The 22202-nt window shown below is 53.2% G+C and overlaps 1 protein-coding gene across 1 annotated transcript; it reads left to right on the top strand.

Moving 5' to 3' along the window:
* The first annotated feature begins 4215 nt into the window (after positions 1 to 4215).
* GPR179 (G protein-coupled receptor 179) lies at positions 4216 to 21674 on the top strand. The gene is made up of 11 exons (XM_032457865.1): positions 4216 to 5341; positions 6653 to 6761; positions 8417 to 8504; positions 8933 to 9168; positions 9993 to 10061; positions 10434 to 10543; positions 10826 to 11064; positions 11234 to 11372; positions 12001 to 12106; positions 12632 to 12778; positions 14418 to 21674. The coding sequence occupies exons 1-11, from the start codon at positions 4548 to 4550 to the stop codon at positions 19530 to 19532; spliced, it is 7152 nt and encodes a 2383-aa protein (XP_032313756.1). The 5' UTR covers positions 4216 to 4547; the 3' UTR covers positions 19533 to 21674.
* Positions 21675 to 22202: the final 528 nt, after the last annotated feature.

Here is a 22202-nt window from a genome sequence, read left to right as displayed (position 1 = left end):
TGCTTCTCGCCTGGTGCTTGGTACCCTGCTGGGACCTTGATTTTTCACTTCCCGGGCGCTCAGGTCGAAGACAACCCCCTTCCCCCTCTGCCACGGTGAGGGGGAGTGGCCCTGCAAAGCCTGGTCTAGTCCTGGGAGACAGCTGCTGGCCTTGGGAGTACAGTACCTCTGGCTCTGGTCCCTCCTATGCTGCTTGTGATGTGTGATCTTGACCGAGTCGTTTCTTCATTGACTAACTGTACCCTATCTTGGCATCCAGGGAATATTTATGGAATGATACGTGGATAACATGTTCTAGACCCAGTGTTGTGCTGTTAAATGTTAAACAGACGACTGTTGGGTAGAAAGGGGACTGTACGCACATATATATATACGTATATATATACATAAGTTTATCATAAATTTTACTGATGTAAAGGATGTGTAGCACAGAATTTACAAATAATAATGTAAAATTGCAAATTCCTTATAACCAATTGATTTTCACAGAATGCTTTCACTGTTTTTTGCCAAACTCCTGTATGGGTAGCCAACCTGTAGTTTAAGTTAACTGGGAAATGTAATTGCAAGGTGAATATTGGTTGATGTCCTTCTGTGTCAATGTAAGAAGAAAGTGAAAACACAAAGACATCTTAACAGTCAGTTATGGGAGCAACTTCTTTGCTAAATCGGATAACAGTTTCCAAATACTGAGAGAATATTTCCTCAACATTTGTGCTATACACAATGTAATGGCTATAGACATAACACATTAATTTTAAATCTGAATTATTAACGTTTTCTCCATCACTTTCTTAAATCTAGGTAATCAACAGAGCAAAAAATCAAGCCCCAATTTATAGCATTTGCCAATTTCTGTGGTGTAAATACTCCCACCGAGGCTGATTTCAATCTGCCATCTTGACTTTACTGAACACAGAATGTACCATTATGTAGTAGTTTCATCATGCAGATACAATAACACAAGTAACCTCACAAGCATAGGTGAATAATAATAGTAAAATTATTAGGAAGTGATGAGTTTTGAGAATTTATTACCTTTGTTTTTAATACAATTTAATTACAAATTTGTATAATTTAATTTTTAATAGTTGGGTGTGTTTAACAACTGGTTTGCAAAATTCCTGAAATTTTAACAATTAACTTCCACGAGCCTGTATGAGCCAGCTCCACAGAACCATTAGACCTCAGTTTTCTCATCTGCAAAATAGGGATAAGGATTGTTGCTTTGCTTCCTTGCAGGCATGTGGTGAAGACCAAATAAGATCAAGCTTGTGTAGAGGAGGTATGATTGGAGGCAGGGAGACCTGTTAGGAAACCACTGCAATCATCTGATGAAGAGATGCTGAGGGATGCAAAGGATAACGGGAAAGGATCAGCCAGCAGAATTTAGCAACTTTAGTACCTGAGGGTGCAGTGAGGGGAAGATCGTCAAGGGTCTGCTATGAGGTCTACAGCCGGAAAGACCTTTTTAAAGTGCGTATTCGACGATAGCCTGTGATTATAACCCTTCATGGTTATAATTGTTCTTAGGCCAAAGACAAAATTCCTTAAGGAGGCCTTTGGGTTCCTATGTGATCTGACCCCTACCTCTCTGGCCTCATATCCCACCAAACTCCACTTTGTTCTCTCTGCCCTGCAGTTCCACTAGCCCTGTGTCAGGTTCATGCACAGATGGCCATTACATAAGCGATCCCCTTTTCTTAAAAGGCTTTGTCCCTACCTTTTTTTGCTTCGTAAACTCTTACGCATCCTTCAAATTAAACTCACTCCTCTACCTCGGAGACATCTCCCTGCTCAGGTACTTCCTCCTCACCCAGCCCCAAGCCCACTCCTTTGTTGCACTGAATTGCACGAGTGTGATTTGTCATTCTATCTATAGGGTTATTCGATTAGTCTGTCTTCCCTGCTAAGCTTTTAGCCCCATGAGGGCAGGGGCCACATTTGCTTTTTGTCCATCGTGGACCCCAGTGCCAAGGACTGCTTGGCAGAGAGGAAGCCCTTAATACACAAGTGTGGAACCGTTGTTCCATACTTGTAAGAGGCTCCTGATACAAATTCACCTCTAATTCTACACAACAGAATTAATAACCTTCCTTGCCTATGAAGAAACTGATGCTCAGATTTATTTACCTAACTGTTCAAAAAGGTGCAGTGGAATTCAAAACCAACTCTGACTCTGAAGATTATGTTTTCTACCCTCTCTCCCTCAGCTACCTCTTTGGTGTCACTTAGGTTTTTGGAGAAAAGAAAAGAATCTGCTGTAGGATCACAGAACACCAGAGGCCTAAGATCACCCAGGATCTCTGGCTGTCTCTGGAAAACCACTGGCTCCAGAACAGATTACCCTCCATGAATGCAAGGTCTGTAGCTCCACAGCGCCCTCTGCTGTTCAGCCATTTTCTTGGCCCCAGAGGGAGGCTGACCATGTCCACCACATGGGGTATCTCCACTTGCCCAGAGGACAGAGGCACAGGGGAACGCACACAGGCTCTTTCTAAGGCAGGGCGAGGAATGCTGCCTTTCTCCATTTCCTTAAGTGTCCAGGCCTGTAGCCCAGTTCCTGGAAAAAATATTGAAAATTAAGCTCCAAGTAAATGAAGTCTATCTTTGCATGAGTTGGATTTGTGTGTGTGTGTTGGGTGGGTTTTGTGTCTATACGTACCTCTTTCCTGAGGGCTATATAAGTGGTCCCTGCAGCAGTAGGCCCCTAGTTTTAAAAGTTTGCAAAGAACAGCTCATATTACCAAGAGTCAATAATTAAACAATTTTGAACCTGTGTTTCATTTGTAAAAATAGGTCAATAATAATCCGCCGTTGATGGGTCTATTGTCGGGATTAAATAAAAATTTACATGCAAATGCTACAGCACTAGGCAAGCATTAGTGATTATTATGAAAGGCTTCTTGGGGGATAAACAACTTACTATTATGTCTTCACCTAAGGTGTTCTGTTGGCCCTCAACTAATGGTAATCAGTAATACCAAGAGCGTGGAGTGGGGCACTTGCCCCCTCCCTCCCTCTCTCTGTTGGCACACAGAATCAGAGGGCAAGGGAGGGAACTATGGTCGTGGGATGCAGGTCTGTCCCCAGGGACCACTCACTGGCTTTGTGGCCTTCAGGAAGTCACTTAGCTGACATTCAGCTTTAAGTGAGAAGGGAAGAAACCAACAAGTAGCATGCTCATGTGGGGCTAAATCGCTGCGTGAGTGGGGAGCACGTCAGTGATGCGAAAGTCGTGTAAGAAGGAGGGAGAGGAAAGCAGGGGCTTTGTTGTGTGGCTGACTTCAAGAATCCACCCACTTCTGGATCCAAGGAGGCTGCCTCACTCAGGGCTAACCCTGGGCTCCCTTGTTACTGTGTCCAACAGAGGGAAAGATGTGAGGGGTAGGAAGACCGGGAAGAGAGGAGAGGTTAGTCAAAGTGAAGGTGGAAGAAGCAGAGGCAAAGCTGTTTACTCTCTTCCCTGCACCCCTGCCCTGCCCCCACCATTCCTAACCCCTCCAGGCTCTGTGGTGCAGGAGAAGGAAGTCTCCCCTGGGTGGGGAGGTGGAGACCTGGCGGAGGCTCCTGCTTTGTCACGAACAACAGTGTGGTCCTAGGGAAGTCTCTTCACCTCTCTGGGCCTCCATTTACTCCTCTGTAATGAGGCTTTATTAAGGTCTCTAAGGTTGAATAACAGGGTGATTGTAGGGGTTTGACAGGGCAGTGCAGGGGAGTCAGAGTTCTGGGTTTGAGTCTCAAAGTCAGCAGCTGTGTGATCTTGGGTGAGTCTCTGAGCCTCATTGTCTGCATCTGTGAAATGGGGATAAGAATATGTGGCATAGGTAGGGGTGGGGAAGATTCATTCAAATAACGCACATGAAAAACACTTTATAATCTGGCACAGTCTGTACAAATAGCGATTATGGTTCTCGGGCTCTCTTGCCCACGCTCGCTGTCCCCAATCTCAAATTCCAGTTCAGCAGCATGGTGTCAGAGGGCACAGGCAGCCAGAACAGATTGCCAGGAGCTGCAGCTTGGCCCTTTATCATGCCCGTCGAAATTGCTGCCAGGAGGCTGAATGGAGCAGAGGTGTGGAGAGAGGGGCACAGGCTCATCTGTGGTTGCTATGGCACCCCATCCTGGATTTGCCCATCTCTCCTAATGGAGCAAAGGGCAGAGGGAGGGAGGGAGGAAGAGAGAGAATGACTGGTCCCTTCCTCTCCCCTCCCATCTACCTCTCTTTGGAACAGATGTGGGATGGGGAGTGGGGGAGGGAAACTGGGTAAGAGCAGGAAGGAAGAGTGGTGTGCCAGGATTAAGAGGGTTTGTGATGGAGGGCCACACTGAGAGAGGAGGGAGCAGAGCCCTCGTGCCTATGACGTTAGAGAGGAGGAAAAACAGGCAGGAGGGTGGGCGTGAGAGAGAGAGGAAGAGAGAAAGAGAGGATAGGAGGCTTGGAAGCAGGTAGCCCCAGACTGCAGCCAGCCTCTGCCTGGGATCTCCTGAGCCACCAAATCCCCCAGGCAGCCTGGACCCCAGGGTCCCTGAGAGCTGCCCCGAGGATGGGCACTGGATTAGTGGTCATGCCTCCTCCTGTGTGGGGGCTGCTGGGCTGCTGTTTCCTTTTTGACTGGGCTCTAGGGGGTCCGAGGCCCCTCCGCTCTCTGCCTGCACTGTCCTCCCAAGTCAAGCCAGGATCTGAACCCATGTGGGTGCCCTCGGAGGGAGCTGAGGCAGCCCTGGCTTTTCTCTACTCTGGAGACGCCAAACAGCTGTCGGGGGCTAATTGCAGTGAGCGCTATGAAGCCCATGGGGCAGGAGCCAGACCAGGGCTCCCCCCAGTCCTGTGGAGGGCAGCGGGCACCGTTACCCAGGCCGCCAATTTCCTCAACATGCTGCTGCAAGCCAACGACATCCGGGAGTCCAGTGTGGAGGAGGATGTGGAGTGGTACCAGGCACTGGTCCGTAGCGTGGCGGAGGGGGACCTAAGGGCCTACCGGGCTTTGCTGACCTTTAATCCTTCACCAGGGGCCAGCCACCTGCAGCTGGCCCTGCAGGCCACCCGGATTGGGGAGGAGACCCTCCTTCAGGATTTGTCGGGGAACAGGGTGCAGGAGGAGAGCCCAACCGGGGTCCTGGACACCCCTGACCTGCAGAAGCGGGTGCTGACCAATGACCTAGGGAGCCTTGGCAGTCCCAAGTGGCCACAGGGTGATGGATACGTGGGGGACATGCAGCACGTGAGGCTGTCCCCTCCCTTCCTGGAGTGCCAGGAGGGCCGGCTCCGTCCCGGCTGGCTTATCACACTCTCAGCCACCTTCTATGGACTTAAGCCAGACCTCAGCCCGGAGGTCAGGTAAGTGGGTTTGTGCAGGATTTGATGCTCTTGTGAGTTTGTGGGGGCAGGGGCTCCAAGTCCAGCCAGCTGTGCTTAGGCCATTTGGCATGCACATGTGTGTCTGGGGGGCACAGATGTGTGCATCTGCATTCAGCTGTTTGTATTTGCATTCAGTTGTGTGTATTTGCAGTTGACTCTGGGAATCTGTAACTGCATGTTAAAACATACAGGTGTGTGTACACACTATATATGAATCAATCCATTTACATGTTGTTATATACACATGTGTGTTTGTACAGATGTGGGGATGTAGCTGAGCATAGGTCCTGGCCCCTAGATCTGGGTAGTGGGTACAAGGCAGGAGAGGGCTTGGTGTGGATGACAGTGACAATCCATGCACCGGCTTCTCAGAGGAGCCAGGTGGGCACCCCAGGAGTGAAATCCGCCGCTCTCGAGCAATCTAGAACTGAAAAAGGGAGATTCTCCAAGGGAAGGAAACACTTGAGGGGAAGTTTCGAACCATTGCCCTTTCTGTTGAAGAGCTGGCTGGGTCCCTGGGGTCCCTCCCAGTGGCTATATTCTCACATCAAGTCCTGACCCAGGAGATGATGATACTCCTCAAATAACGGACCTCCTCCCTCAGCCAGAGTAAAGAGGTGCTTGGGAGCCCTGACTGGAAGGAGGGAGCAAACGGGTACTGTGCATTCAGCAGTCAGTGTTGTTTTCCCAGCTATGTGTCTCCATTCATTGTCCCCCGCAGAGTTCCTCTCCTGGCTGCAGGCAGCCTGGCTCCTTGCCAGCTCTCTCCCACTCAGCCCAGAGCAGGGGTTATGAGCCCTTGGGCCAAGCACCTCTGATCCTGGACTCCTCCATTCCCTATCTTCTTTGCTGTGATCAATTCAGACCTGGTTTGGGCAGAGTGAGGAGGTGGTTAATAGCTGAGCTTTGCGTGTGTGCGAGTGTATATATATATATGCAGTGGGGAAGTGTGAAAATCCATTTCAGACAAATCATCAGAGCCACAGCCTCCCGTATGTCTTGCCCCCTCCCTTCACCCATTGATAGAAACCAGGAAATGCTAAGATGTTGAAAAGCTGGAAGGATGGGGGTGGGGGTGGAGAAAAACCTAGGGGGAGGATTATCAGTGCAGAGATTGTGAGGGTTAATAGCACTGAAAAATGGAATGCAAGTGTGCCCTCTCTCCTGGCACTCTGTGGTCACTGTGCTGAAGTTTATAAAGCTTGCCTTGCCCCCTCGTCTGGGGTCCAAGGACACATGTTCCCCTTGGCATCCTTTACTTTTCCCCTAACTGCCAATTCACTGGCCTAGGGGGCAGGTGCAGATGGACGTAGATCTTCAGAGCGTGGACATCAATCAGTGTGCCAACAGCCCGGGCTGGTACTCTAACACACACCTGTGTGACCTCAACAGCACCCAGGTAAGGATAAGGAAGATGGGAGGGAGCCCTGGGGTCTTGCCTCCCTCTCCCTTTCCCATCACTGCCATCACTTAGCTCTTAGGAGCGGCTGACAAAGGCACACCAACCTCTCAGGGCTTCAGGGGAGTCCTTAATGATGAGATAAGTAGAGGTGAGATACCAGGCTTTTTAAAAGTGAGGACACTTACAGCCTACCCCCACCTCCACCTGAGATAGCCACCCTCACGCCTTTGAAATCTCAGTGTGCCTCCCTGGCTGCTCTCCCTTCTGGTATTGGGTGCTCCAGGATTCCTTCCCAGGACCACCTCCTGAGCCGCTGTTAATCATCCCCTTTCCTTCTCCTGAACAACAGTTTCCATGTCAACAGAGATCTGGTTTCCTTCTGACCCACAGAAGATGCTCTGTTGGGTGTTTGTTGAAATAAGTGGAATTGCTGGTCAGGGTGTAGGAGAACTAGCCAAAGAAGGAGCTTGAAGGGTTCTGGGACTGGTGAAGGTGATGGAACCTAGTCCAGATGCTGGCAAAATCAAAGAAGCTGTGGATGCAGGAGAATCCAGATAATGGAAAGCAATGTCTGGTATTCTTGCAAGCCCAGTACTGGGAAACTGGGTGGCCAGTGAACTAATCCGCTCCACAGTTACACTGACTGCATGCTTGTTCCCAAGCTGAACCAAAGCCAAGGCAAGCCCTGCAGCCTGCTGGGAGGTGGGGTGGGTTTGGGCATCTGTTGCTCTTCAGGGCACATGTGTTTGGAGCTGTAAGTCCAGAGACGGACAAGGACTCCCATTGTCCAGTGCACTTTTAAACCCAGCCATATTCATGTCTCTGGGCATGCATTCATCTGATTGTGCAGACTGTGGCAGGAACAAAGCCCTTTCCAGTGGTCCGAGTGAAAGGAGAAGCTGGGCTGCAATTTCAGAAGCACCTTCTAGGTGAAGTCAGGGACTGGATATGGAATCTCCCTTCCTTTGTCCCACTGCTCTCTGTTCCTAGCCACTCCTCACAGTAGATCTGACCTCATCCGCATGTTCTTCTTCCCTGCCTGGCTCTGAGGTTTGCTCTATCCCCTGCTGGGCAAACATCAATGGGCGGAGGTGGAATTAAGAGCTGGCCTTGGCATCCCACCAGCCTGGCATTAGCCTGGCATTAGCCTGGCATTAGGGCTGGGGAGAGCAGTCCTGCACCAAAGCCAGATGGCCCCGATGCAGGAAGCTGCTCCTCTGGGGGGGCCTTTTCAACTTACCTGTGTGCCAAAGAAGGCAGCTGATAGGGACCCTTTGAAACAGGACATAGGCACACAGGTATGGTTGAGCTCAGAGTTCTCCCTGCTTCCACCTCCCCCAGCACCTTGCTCAAGCAAAAGCTGGGCACTGGGTAATGGGACCTGTGAGGCTCCTGTCACTGCCAGTCTGAATAAAAGGGTGAATCATCCCCATACTCTGCTTGGTGGTCTCATTGAGAAGATAGGAGATGGCAAGGGGGAGGCACAGAGTAGAGTTTCCCGAGAGGAAAACCTCCCCAAGGACTGGGCGAGGTTTCTGGTGGGGCTTCTAGTGCAGACCCAGGAGCTGTGGACAGGAAGGTAGATGGAGCCTCCGTCTCTTCCCAGGACGGAAAGCCCCGTATAAATACCTATTGTGTTTGTCGTCCCACAGTGTGTCCCCCTGGAGAGTCAGGGCTTTGTCCTTGGCCGCTACCTCTGCCGCTGCCGACCCGGCTTCTACGGGGCAAGCAGCTCTGGGGGTATGTAAGCATGGTGAGGGCCAGGCTGGTGTTTTACAGGCTGGGCTGATTGGAGGGGGGCATCTGGGGAAGAAAGGCAGGTTGCTGTGAGACACTGGGAGAAAACTTGTGGGGCAAGGGAAGAAGGTTGAGAGAAGCAGGAGAGGTAGGCACGGCCAATTTGGAGGTGTCTGTGCCTTCTGAGAATGAGCCTGTAACATGCCAATCTGACCTTGCAGTGTGTCCTAGCCTGGCACCACCTCTTCCTGTTACCCTGCCCTCCTCTGAAAGTACACACTCCCTCATTCCTACCCCTCTCAATCCTACCCCAGGGGCCACAGACCATAGGAACACAGGGAGATCACTGTGGTGACCACTGGGAGAGAAGGCTGGGGTCTCAGGATGCCCCAGCCATGCCACTCTCTCTGCACCCATCTTGTTCTTTACAGGCTCAGAGGAGAGTGCTGCCCAACCTACCGGGCAATTCGGGTTCTCTCAAGGCAGCTCCGGGAGGCTGCTGCGGTGCCAGCCATGTGCTGAGGGCTGCACCAGCTGCCTGGATGCCACACCGTGCCTGGTGGAGGAAGCCCTGGCACTGCGGGCGGCGGTGCTGGCCTGTCAGACCTGCTGCATGCTGGCCGTCTTCCTGAGCATGCTGGTCTCCTACCGCTGCCGCCAGAGCAAGGCAAGGAGGGCCCACAGTTCTCTTCTACACATGTGTCCTACCCATCTGGGGTCTCCAGCACCAACTGGAGACCAGAGACCACGTGAGACTAAAACTTGGGAGAAATGGGTTCTGGTCCTGATTCTTAATCTAACTCATGATGTGACATTAAGCAAATGGCCTCACCACCTTAGACCTGTTTCCTCACCTGTAAAATGAAAGCATTGGACTTGATTCAGAATACTGTGCAGGCACTAGAGGAAGTGACCTGGACCCTCATGGAGTTCCCAGCTGAATAGGGGAAGCAGACATGTAAATGAAAGGACAGAGCAGCAAGATAGGGGTAAGGATGGAGGTGTCAGTTGCAGCGGTAGCTCAGAGAGGAAACCGGGTATCCTGCCTGAGATGGTGTGGTAAGACTTACTGGAGAATGTGACATTTGAGCCATGCTTAAATGTCAACTGACAGAGAAAGGAATATCTAGACAAGGAAGCAGTTGGACCCAAAGCTGGGAGGAAAGCATGAGATCTCTTCTGTTTCTAGCAACCTCTGATTCTAGCCCAGATCTGCAGCAAGGCCCAGGATTGGGAGGAGCATGGGGCTGGGGTGGTAGGGGCTGTGGGAAACCTTGGACTTAGACAGGCCTAGTGCCAATGGAGCTAAGAGCCAGCCCATGGTCGGAGTGGCTGTGGATGGAGAGGGCAGAGTTAATGTTACAGGGTGAAGCTTTAGCCCAGGGCCACAGTGTGACCCCTCCAACAGGCCTGAGACCCTTCTGCACCATCATCCAGGCTCTGTCCTCTTGCTGCCCTGTTTACATGCCTCTCTCTTTCCTGGGTTCACAGAGGATTCGGGCATCTGGGGTTGTACTGCTGGAAGCCATCCTTTTTGGATCCCTGCTGCTCTACTTCCCTGTGAGTTTGTGGCCAGAGGCTGATCCCACCTCCCAGGATCCCCCACAGTCCCAACCTGGCACCCTCCAAACCCCAGAATCCTTCTTCTCTGCCCTGTTGGGTAGATTCAGAGACCTCAAAATCCCCCGACTCATATCCAGCCTAGTGAGCTCTGGAGCCAAACACTCCAGGCTTAAAAGAGCTCTATGACTCGCTGTGTGACTTAGGACAAGTTACCTAACCTCTCTGATACTTAAGCTCCTCCTTTGCACAGTGGAGGCGATGATGCCTCTATGACAAAGCTGTTAGGAGGATCGGCAATGTGCTTAGCATAGGCCTGGCGCATAGTGGAAGTGCAGAAGACAGCAGCTGTTTTTGCCCCCTCCCCACCAGGTCTTCATCCTGTACTTCAAGCCCAGTGTATTCCGCTGCATCGCTCTCCGCTGGGTCCGGCTGCTGGGTTTTGCCATTGTCTACGGCACCATTATACTCAAGCTTTATAGGTAGGGTCTGGGGCAGACCTTGCTCTGACGCTGCTCACTCCAGGCCACCCCAGCTCATTTATGGAATGTAGTTCTTCACAGCCAGACCCCTGTGAGCCCTACTCCTCTGTGCCCCCAAGGCCCGCCCCCAGCCCTATGGCCTCCCCTCCATGTAACTGTTTTGGGGGTAAGAGGAGGCAGTGAACCAGGGGAGGGATGGGAGGACAGGTATGTGTGGAGGGGAGGGAAGCGATGGACAGGAAGTGATGGATGCACCCAGCACCCACACTCTAACCCCTGTAGAGTGCTCCAGCTGTTTCTGTCTCGGTCGGCCCAGCGAGGCCCCCACCTGAGCAGCGGGCGGCTGCTGCGGCGTCTGGGGCTGCTCCTGCTGCTTGTGCTGGGCTTCCTGGCTGTGTGGACGGCGGGGGTCCTGGAGCAGGGCATTCAGCACACACCTGTGGTGACCCAAGGCCACACTCCCACAGGCCGCCACTTCTACCTCTGCCACCATGACCGCTGGGACTACATCATGGTTGTGGGTGAGTTGCTTCAGCTGATCCCCGGCTCTGTACCTCCAGGGGTCCCCCTGCCCTGGACCCAGATCACTGGCCCTGGCTCCCCCTCCCCTCCCTGGCACAGCCTACAGAGAAAGCAGTGGCATGGCTGCTGAGGTGGTGCCCAGCTCTGACCCTCCTGATTCCCCCACAGCTGAGATGCTGCTCCTGTGCTGGGGCAGCTTCCTCTGCTATGCCACCCGGGCTGTCCCCTCAGCCTTCCACGAGCCGCGGTACCTGGGCATCGCCCTGCACAATGAGCTGCTGCTTTCTGCTGCCTTCCACGCAGCCAGGTGAGGACAGGCCCTCCTACCCACGACTCCTCCGGCCCTAATGCCACCCAGGTGAGGGCACGGCCATCCCACAGTCCTCCTTGCAGCACCTGCTGCACCTCAGCCAGGTGAGGAAGGCCCCCCGCAGCTCTCCCTGTACCCCACAGATCTTCTTGTACCCCATGTCCCACCCAACACCTGAGGAGAGGAAGCACGCCCCACTCCTAATTCCTCTCCCACTCCACACCCCACCACTCTCCTCCCCACACAGGCTCCATTCTCTCCGCCTTCTTCCTCCTCATACCTCAGCCCTCCCAGCAGCAGGCCTGCTATGAGAGTTCACAAGGACCTGGCCCTGTGGTGAAGGTAGACAACCAACAGGGTGGTCCGTAACAGTTATATGCTATACAAGCAGCCAGAGAAGGCGAGCTGGAGTAGTCTGGGAGGGCTTCTTGGAGGTGGGGAATTAACATGAGCCCTGAGGTGGGACCTACATCCTAGAGGGGGCAGGAAGAAGGAGGAGTGCCCTCCTCACTCCACTCCAGGCAATCAGGGCTAGGGCTGGGGCTGGGGAGGAGAGCCAGTGAGACAGGTGAGAGGGAAGAGGCCACTCCCACCCACACCTAATGATCCCCTCCCCAACCCTCAGGTTTGTGCTGGTTCCCTCTCTGCACCCAGACTGGACGCTCCTCCTCTTCTTCTTTCACACCCACAGCACGGTCACCACCACACTGGCTCTGATCTTCATCCCTAAGGTGAGGTCTTCTCCATCCTCGAGGTGAGGCAGACCCCACCCCTTTGCCAGGGGCACTGTGGATCTACTGTCACCGCAGTGCCCTCCCCAGGCCAGGGTGAGAATGACACCCTGGGGTGAGTGGGCCCTAAGCAAGGAGCCCACTTAGGAGTATAGGGGAAGGAAGCTACTGTTTCTCTCTCTCCCATCCTTGGGCAAGGGAAATAAGAGCTAGAGCCGGGAGTGGTCCTTGTAACAACACAATTGGAAGGTTGGTGACTCTGAAAATCAGTTCGGAAGCAGTTACAGAAAGATAGGAGGGGGAGCTGAAAGACATGGCTAGGAATTGTGGGGACAGGGAGTTGAGAACTCCCCCCCCCAACCAGGTCTCTGAACTAGAGAAAATCAGGACGAGAGGGAACAAAAGTCCTTGGACCCCTAGAATTCCAAATCAGGGCGGGGGTGTGAAGATTTATGGAGTAAATATGTATACCCGGGGCAAGGAGCCAAGGTGAGTCTTTTTCCCAATCATGCCCACCCTGGCCAGTTCCGGAAGCCGGGGGCTCCTCCCCGAGAGGAGATCTTGGATGAGGTGTATGAGGATGAGCTGGACCTGCAGCGCTCAGGCTCCTACCTCAACAGCAGCATCGCCTCAGCCTGGAGCGAGCGCAGCCTGGACCCTGGAGACATCCGGGTAGGTGCTGCCCTCCCTCCTCCTCTTGATGCTGGCTTAGGAACTGTGCAGGGGCAGTGCTGCCCTGCCCCTGGGCTGTGCCACTGCAGGCCCCCTCCCTTCCCCTAGCTTTTCCTCTTTCTCAGACCTGCCTCCCTCTCTTCTCCACCACTGCCCTAAGCTGCTTCCCCTGACTCTATTCAAAGGAGGCCACACAAGTGGAAAGACCCCCAAAGCCCCAGAACCAAGATTCCTGAGGCCCAGGCCACTGGGCAAGTTCAAGGCAGAACCATGAGTGGAGCACCAACGCTCTGTGTCCTCCATTCCCACCCACACAGGAGGGGCATCATGAGGCGTGGGCTAAGAAGGCTCTTGGTCCCCAGCACACCAGGACAGCTAGACCCCCTAGGGCAGACAGGGCTGGCAGGGTCAGGCTATGAGAGATTTTCACACCTGGATCCCCTTTCGCTGACCCCAGCAGTCTTAGAGAAAGGAAGTTTTTCCTGAGTCTTACATCAGGAGAGCATCCTTACCTTATTTTTCTGCTTAAGGATACCATTATAGTCACAGGAACCCTAATGAGAACCTCAGTGGGTAGGAGACCTGGTGGTAGAGCCCATTGTTTTATAGCACCTATGGTGTGGGAACAATCCCTGGAAGTCATTTTGTCCATCCCTCCACCTCTGTTGGGGCCCCCTCCACACCTGACTTGTTTCCATCCCCTAATTCCTTCCTTGTCTCAAAGGCCTGTCTCTTCCCCTGTGTCCTCCTAAACCCCTGAGCTGTGCCTACCCTGCCTCCTGCCCCCTGGAGTTAGGCTGAACTGAGACCATGATCCAGCAGGCAGGCCAGAGATGGAGGCGTGTTGCCATGGTGATGCCATCTTGACCCTCCAGTTTGGGGAGCAGCAGCCAATGTACTCTCCCTATGCTGGCTGTGGGGAAAGATCAAAAGTACAAAAGACTTTCAAAGCCCCACTCCGTCACTTATACCTGAAAATGGCAGTCTTCGTGCAGTCTGGTCCCACCATATAATCCTCTTAAGAAAGTAATGCTAGGCAGCCAGTTTTCCTTACTTTATAGAAGCAGAAGTTCAGAGAGAACAAGAAAATAGCCTCGAGGCACATGGTGGGTCAGCAGCCTCAAACCCAGGTTTCCTGTCTTCCCCTGTGTCCTCCTAAACCCCTGAGCTGTGCCTGCCCTGCCAAGCTGATGATTTCGCACCAGACCACAGTGCCCCAGAGAAGGCAGTGTATGCTGCATCCTCAGAGCTGAGTGGGTCTGTCTTGCAACTAGGTTGGTGCTGGGCCTACAGGAATGGAGAGGTGAATTCTGAGAGTTTTAAAAGCAGGGAAGGAGGCGGGAGGGTATAGCTCAAGTGATAGAGCATGTGTTTAGCATGCACAAGGTCCTAGCTTCAATCCCCAGCACCTCCACTAAAAATAAACAAACCTAATTACCTCCCCTCTCCCACCAAAATAAAATAAAAAATAAATAATTAAAAAAAAAAAAAGCAGGGGAGGGACACGGCTTGGTGGGTAAAGAGATCCCCCTGAGAAAATGGTCTAAACAAGGGTGGAGGGGAAGAACAGCACAGCCAGGGGATGGAGAGGCTTAGCTCTCACCATCAGCTCTGCTCTGCCCTCTCCTCCCTGCCCCAGGATGAGCTAAAGAAACTCTACGCCCAGCTCGAGGTCCACAAGACCAAGGAAATGGCTGCTAACAACCCCCACCTGCCCAAGAAGCGGGCCAGCTGGCGCCAGGGCCTGGGCCGCTCCTTCATGAAGTACCTGGCAGAGTTCCCCGAGGCCCTGGCCCGCCAGCACTCCCGGGACTCAGGCTCCCAGGGCCGCAGCAGCCTGCCCGGCTCCTCCCGCCGCCGGCTGCTCAGCACCAGCCTCCAGGAAGAGCCCACCGGGCCGCCGGGCCTGCGCAAGGCCCACAGCATCTGTGAGCAGGACCGCGATTCCCGTGGGGAGCAGGACCCCCCAGTCTTCGACTCACTGCTGAGGAGGAAGCTGGCCAGGAAGGGCCCGCGATCAGACAGCCAGGAGTCGGCAGCAGCGGGGCCGCCGGCGCTGGGCTTCAGGTCGGCCAGCGCCCACAACCTGACGGTGGGAGAGCGGCTCCCCCGGGCCCGGCCCGCCTCCCTGCACAAGTCGCTCAGCGTCGTGGCTGGCTCCAGGGAAAAGGCCCTGCTCATGGCCAGCCAGGCCTACCTGGAGGAGACCTACCGGCAGGCGAGGGAGCGGGAGGAGAGAAGGAAGGCAGAGGCGGCCTTGGCGAGCCCGGCACGGAGACTGTCGGCCAGGAGGCCGGAGAGAGCGCGGGCGGCCCCCCTGTCGGCCCCACCTTCCCCAGCCAAGAGCAGCAGCCTGGACAGCTCCCAAGCCTCCGGAAAGCTGCATGAGGAGGCTGCTAGAAGGCTGCCCCACCCACCCATCCGGCACCAGGTCTCCACACCCATCATGGGCCTATCTGGGGCTGGCCTGGGGGAGCCAGGGATGCTGTCTCCCACCTCCACCTTGGCTCCAGCTCTGATATCAGCTTTGGCCCCGCCTCCTGCCCTGGCACCTGTCCCAATACCCCCACAAAGCCCCAGCCTACTCACCTTCATCTGCCCTTGGGAGAATGCAGAACTGCCAGTGAAGAAAGAAAATGTGGCTCAAGAAAGCCCCTTGGGGCCCCAGGGAGGCAACCACTCCCCTGCCCCAGCTCGGGCCAGGCTCTGGAGGGCCCTCTCTGTGGCAGTAGAGAAAAGGGGGGCCGGGGAGAATGGGATGGACACAGAGGAAGGGCATCTCCAGGGGGAAGCTGATGACATGGATGACAACAGGCCCAAGATCTTATCTAAATCTCACAGCCTCAAGACCCCTGTTCAGCAGGGTTCCATGCGCAGTCTGGGACTGGCTATCAAAGCTCTGACCCGTTCTCGGAGCACATACAGAGAGAAAGAGAGTGGGGAAGGGAGTCCTGAGAAGGAGGAGAAGGGCCGAGCTTCAGGGGAGGGTGTGCGGGTGTGCCCCAGATCTCCCAGGCCAGGCCGGCCCAAGGCAGTGAGTAAGCAGGCCGCGCTTGCCCCCTGTGATGATGAGGAGTCCCTCCAGAACCAGCAGAATGCTCACACCAGCAGAATGCTCCAGGTCTGTCACCAGGAGGGCAGCAGGGAACAAGAAGACAGAGGCAGGAGGGCCTCCCAGAGTCTAGGGGACGGGAGGCTCAAGAGAGCAGGTAAAACAGGAACTGTCACACTGAGGCAAGTCAGGCAGAGCACAGTTGGGGACAAAAATGCTAAGCAAGCAAAAGAAGCCCCTGTGGGGTGGCAGGAACTGCCCAAGGCTGGCCTCCAGCCCCTGGGCAGTGCTGACCATAGGCTGACACAGGTATGCCCCTGGGAAGTCACCGAGTCAGAAACGTGTCAGCCTGACAGTAGCAACAAGGCCGAAATCTGCCCCTGGGAGGTGAGTGAAGGAGTTCCTGAGGAGGGGACATTGAGGCAAGATCTAAATGACTCCCAGAAAGAGAGAGGGAAAGCCTCAGAAAAACCAGAGTCCAAAGATGTGGTTGCCGTTGCTCGGAAAAAGCCAGAGAGGCTGGTCAGGGGGCAGGAGGCAGTGTGTCCCTGGGAGAGTGCTGATCCCGGGGGTCTGTCCCCTCACTCAGCCCCTCAGGACTCTGACAGAACCAAGGGCAGGTCTGAGGCAGTGGGAACTGGGGAGCCTCGAGAGATGGAGATGCCTCAGGGGGAAGCTGCTGGCCCGGGAGCTTGTACATTCGACATTGCCAGGACAGAGCTCTGTCCCTGGGAGGCAAGTGAAGGAGGAGAGAATGAAAAACCGTCCCAGGAGGGGGAAAAAAAGCTACCCCAGGAAAAGCAGAAAACTCCCAAGAAAGCAGCCTTCTGGAGAGAACAGAAACTGGGTGAAGGCTTGGAGTCTCTCTGTCAGTGGGAGAGGACAGATTTCCGTGGCCCCTCAGCAATCTCTACTCAGGCCCCAGGACCCCCTGGGAGTTTGGGGAGTTTGGGCAACAGCGTCGCTGAGGTGTGTCCATGGGAGGCAGGAGCAGCTCCTGCTGTCGTCAGGAAAGCAGAGCTCTGTCCCTGGGAGTTGAGTGATGAGGTGATGGGGAGGGACATGCTGAGTCAGGGGACAGGTGGAGAATCTCTCCAGGAAAAGGGAAAAACCTCCAGAAAAGGGAGCTTTGGAGAGAGGAGGGAACAAACTGGGAAAGCAGTGCAGACATTTAGTCAACAGCAGGAGTCAGTGTGTCCCTGGGACAGCACATCCCCTGGGCACTCCAGCCCATGTCTAGACAATTCCTCATCCAAAGCCGGAGGCCAACTCCCCAGCAGCGGAGGAAGCAGAGCAGCGCAGGTATGTCCGCAGGAAAATCTCAGGTCAGAGGTAAATGAAACACCTGCCAAGGCAGAAATCTGTCCCTGGGAGGTGAGTGAAAGAACAACAGAGGACTGGACATTGGGACAGGCACCAAAAGGAAGAGAATCTCAAAAGGACAAGGAGGAGATGCCTGGAACATCAGGAATCAAAGATCCCACAACTTGGGAAAAGCCTGAGGGACAGCTCCAAAAGCAGGAAGCAGTCTGCCCCTGGGAGAGTGTGGACCCCGGCAGCTCCTCCTCACAGCCTGGTCCTCGAGACACAGATAGACCCAAAACCAGTTTGCAGACCTCAGGCAGTGCGGGAAGCAAAACTGCTGAGATCTGTCCGTGGGACGCAGAGGAAACCCTGCCTGCTGGGAAGGCAGAGATCTGTCCCTGGGAGGTGAGTGCTGGAGCAGGGGAGGAAAAGGCTTTGGGGGTTGCGGCCATTAGGCAACTTCCAAACGATACAGGAAAGGCTTCCGCAGATTCTGGACCTGGCAAGAGAGCAGTTACTGATTCAAAGAAGCCAGAGGGCCCTGCCCAGGAGCGGGAGGTGGCCTGTCCCTGGGAAAGCCTGGATCTAGGGGGCTCCTCTCGGCATTCAGACATTCTGAGCACTGACAGACCAAAAGCTGGGTTCCAGGGACTGGACCATGTCGGGTGCAGGTCAGATGAGGTGTGTCCCTGGGAAGCGGAGGAAGTGTCTACCAGTAAAAAAGCCAAAATCTGTCCCTGGGAGGTGAATGAAGGAGCCACTAGGAATGGATTGGAACAAGAGATGGGGATTGACTCAGCAGGGCAGAGGGAGAAAACTCCAGAAAAGGGGAGACTCACCTCCCTGGGAGAAGACATATCAAAATGGGAGACAAAACTGAGTCAAGAGCAGGAAGCTCTTTGTCCTTGGGAGAAGGACTTGAGGGCACCCTCTGCTCAGGCCCCTGAGGTCCCGGACTTGTCCAGCAGCAGGAGTAGCAGAGTGGCAGAGGGGCACTCCTTGGAAGTGAGTCATGAGGCAGCAGAGAAAGGGGACCTGGCACAAGACCTAAAGACGGTTTCCTTCCCAGAATACATAACCCCAGAAAAAACTCCACCTTCAAAAACAGGAGAGTTCACTGCTGAAGATGAGGAAAGAGCAAGCAGTGAGCTACAACGGATCTATCTACAGGAGACCATGGCCACGGCGGGCTCTGTCTCCCACCCAGACAGTCAGTGCCCTGACCAACCTAAAGCCAGCCCGCAGATGCTGCCCAGTGTTGAGGGCAGGCTGGCTGAGGTCTGCCCATGCAATGCTCCTGCCTCGGACGCTCTCAAGCCCGACAGCAATACCAAAGCTGAGACTTATTCCTGGGAGGTGACTGAAAGAATTCCTGAGGAAGGGGTGTCAAGACAGGATGGAGAAGGGGAGCCTGGAGAGAAGGGGAAAGCCCTAGGAAAACCAGAGCCCAGTGCTGCAGCGATTCAGAAAAAGCCAGAGAGGGCAGATGGGAAGCCGGAGGCTGTGTGTCTCCAGGAGAGTCAAGATGGTGGGAATCTGTCTCCACAACCAGCCCCACAAGCTTCTGATGGGAGCAAAGGCAGTTCTGAGGCAGCAGACAGTGTCGGGGCCGGGGGAGCAGAAGTGTGTCCATGGGAAACAGAAGAGACTCCATCTGATAAGAAAACAGAAATCTGCCCTGGGGAGGTAAGTCAAGGAGCAGCAGAGAAAGAGAGACTGGGACAAGAGGTAGACAGAGAATCCCAAGGGCAAGGAGAAATGTTCCTTCCACAGGCAGGATCTGGAGGGACTGAAGAACACTTTCCAAAAGAAGCAGCAAAAGTCAGCAGAGAGCAGGAAACGGCAGAGATCAGGCTCTCCCCACAGCCAGATGCTCCTGACACGGACCAAGCCGAAGTCAGCCCCCACGGAGCACGCAGTGTGGGGAGCAGGATGGCAGAGCTGTGTCAATGGGAAGTCACAGATCCAGAAGGAAATAAAATAAAGGGGACCATGGCAGAGATTGACATCTGTCTTTGGGAGGGAACTGCAGCCCCATCTGAGGAACCTGGCCTCCTGGCTTTAACAGCAACTCGGTCAGAAATACTTTTCCCTGCAGCCCCTGAGAACTCACCATGCCTTTTAGTCCACAGACCTCCAGGTGACCTCCTTCCACAAAGCAAAAGCCCCCGCCCTGAAGTCAGCAAACCAACTGGTACTTTCACTCTGGAAGGTGTCAAAGAACTCCAAGTACCTTCAGAACTTGGGCCAAGGACCAGCTTAGTCCCAGAGCCAAGTGTCCAAGAAGCTGAGACTCAGAAGTCTTCCTCCTTAATTAAAGACCAAGGAGAAGCAGCTTCTAAAGCTCAATACGAAGAACTCAGCTTTCCAACTGTCTATCCTTGGGACTGGGAGTAACAACTCCATCAGGGGAGGAGTGGCTAGCTTTAGAAGCCAAGGTCCTTTCCAAGTCTTGGTGTTCCCAAAATATTGAATCAAACACACTTGGCCACTTTCCCTCTCCAAGAAAGTCAGAAGTCAACTCATTCCAAAGACAAACTGTACAAGAAAAGAGCAGCTCTGACCCCCAACAGGAAGTCTCATGCTCTCTTTACTTCCACATGTTCTTCCTGCCCCAGAGAACAAGGGCCAGACCTTCTACTTCTAACAAATCCTCCCATCCAGCTAGAATACTCAACACAAGCCGTCTGTTACAAGACACTCACTTGTAAAGCCAATGTTAGTGACAAAAGGAAGTCAGCTGTGCCCAGCCCATATTTTCTCAAAGGAAGACCCATTCTTCTCTAGTCTACAAAGGACATTTTTTGAGAAGAAACTAAATCACACAAGGCATTGGCAACATAGGGACTGAGGATTATAGGTTATAAAGGTTGCCATGGGAACTTAGAAGCCACTTAATTCAAGTTCAAAGATAAATCAGGGGGAAAACTTAAATGACTCAAAAGAGGTGCCTGAAATGCTTGAAAGACCTTGTAGTTTTGCCTTTGGATCTCCAGTTTCTGCTTTCTTGATCCTCACACCTGCCCTGCGTGACTACTGAAGGAGAGCCAGTCAAACACACTTATGTCCGTGTTAATGTCTGCTACATCAGAGACAGAGAGCAGAGAAGGCAGGCAGTCACTCTGGATCCTTCCCATGCTGGCCAAGGGAGAATTCTCCCTTCCAGACACCCTCTCATGATTTAAGAAGTCTTCCCCTTGCTAACTTTTTCAGATGGTCTTCCCTTCTTCCTGCCCCATCTTTTGCCAGTCCAGAGTTCATCCCACTGGCTCATTCTCTTCCTCCTCCTGGCCTTTCAGTGCTGTCATCAAAGGGACCCTTCTCCATTGTCAAGTGCAACTGGAGTTGGGGAGTTTCTGGTTCTGATGCAAGAACAGCTCCAAATCACTTGCTCAGTAACAAGAGGCCCACATCTTGTGAAGCCTGAGGAAAAAAGGCGGTCCTGTTTAGAGCCAACACTTTAACAGCCCTCAGAAATAGTGCTGTAGGACAGGTTAGAGGCCTGAGGGTCAGGGAAAGGGCATCGTGTAAATACAAAACCTCCTCTCTTAGGGAGCTCTCTCTCATTCTTAGCTTGGCTCTATTCTCTCAAGTCAGTTCAGGCTACCCTTGCTTAAGTGGTCCTAGATAAGAAAGAGCTGGAATTAGGTGAAACTACCAGAGGGAACTGAGGAAGGAGGAAAATATGGGTCATAGAAGTCCAAGGATTGGCAGGGGTGAGATGGGGGTGGAAATAGGCAGACTAAACATGGTAGAGCTGGGCAGGAGGCCCACCCTCTAACTTGACAGGTACTGATCCCATTCACGGGGAGAAAAAAGGCAAAAGAAGGGGACCAAATACCCAATGGGGGGAAAAATGATTCTGCATATACTCTGGGCAGCCGTAAGTTTTCACAGAAAAAGTAGCTAAGTGCTCCATTTCCAAAAAGGAGAAGGGATGGAGTAACCCACTTTCAGAGACCAGATGCTCATGTTCCCATATATAGGCCCTCCCTCTCATGGAGGTCCCCTGCCCTAGGCTTTCAGAGCAGTAGCTGAAGTGTGTGTGTTGCTCTGGACTCTGGCTAGTTGGCCCCACAGCTTCTGAGCCAATGCAAATTCTGCACCCAGAACAATTCCATTGGGTCTGGACTGGCTGGGAACAGAGAAGTTGTCCCTCTATCCACTGCTGTAAAATAAACCAGGGAGGAGGTGGAATAAAGAATGCTTTTTCTTGACCACTGCAGTTGGTTCTAGCTTATTCATTATGGTAATTTTTGACATTTCTAAACATTCACAGTAGATAAAGCCCAGGTGGCCACACTGCTCTAAAGCCCAGGTGGCCACACTGCAGCCTTCAGGGCCGTGGGGACAGTCTGGTAATTCTCAGCCAAAGCCCCATTACGTGGCTGGCACTGCAGAAGGTCTCTGCCCGGCCTTTGGAGCCAATCCTTTAGATCTGGGCCATTTGCTCAGCTGGATTTGATTCCAAGGGGAAATGAAAACTGCACTTATCCTCTGGCTCCCTGGTGGCAGCTAGTGCTTAGCTGCTATTTAGGATTATCTAGAGACCCCTGAGACAGATCTAGGGGAGCGGGGTGAAACAGCTTATTTGAGACAGTGTTTTTTACATATTCAGAGGAATCAAGGTATCGTTTGGTCATGAAGTGTGCCTTTTTTTTGGTTTCTCTGCCTCCCATTGCTTCATACTCCCCAGCTGTGGATCCTACTCAGAGCACTTCCCTTCTCATTTTGCCTTAATCCAGGGCTCAGGCAAATAGGATATGACCAGACCTCACTTGGGCAGTGATGCTGCAAACTGATGTACATTTTTAAGCCAAAAGGGTTGAGACTAAGTAGCATGATGAGAGTGGCTGCTTGGATTAACCCACCAGTGCTGCTGCTTCCCTAAGCATACATATCTTGTTTCTATGGTCAGCACCCGGCAGCTGTTATTAAAACATCAGTTTTCCCGAGTGAGGCCTGGTCTGTCTGCTGCTTTGCTGAGATGGTAGCTTTACAGAGACTAAAGAGTCAGGTTATTGTCAACCTGATTCTAGTTTATTTGGACTCTATTCTCAAGACAAG

Source organism: Camelus ferus, chromosome 16, assembly GCF_009834535.1.
Source record: "Camelus ferus isolate YT-003-E chromosome 16, BCGSAC_Cfer_1.0, whole genome shotgun sequence".
NCBI classification, from domain to species: domain Eukaryota; kingdom Metazoa; phylum Chordata; class Mammalia; order Artiodactyla; family Camelidae; genus Camelus; species Camelus ferus.
The sequence above is the reverse complement of the archived record's forward strand: the minus strand, read 5'-3'. Positions and strand labels throughout refer to the sequence as shown.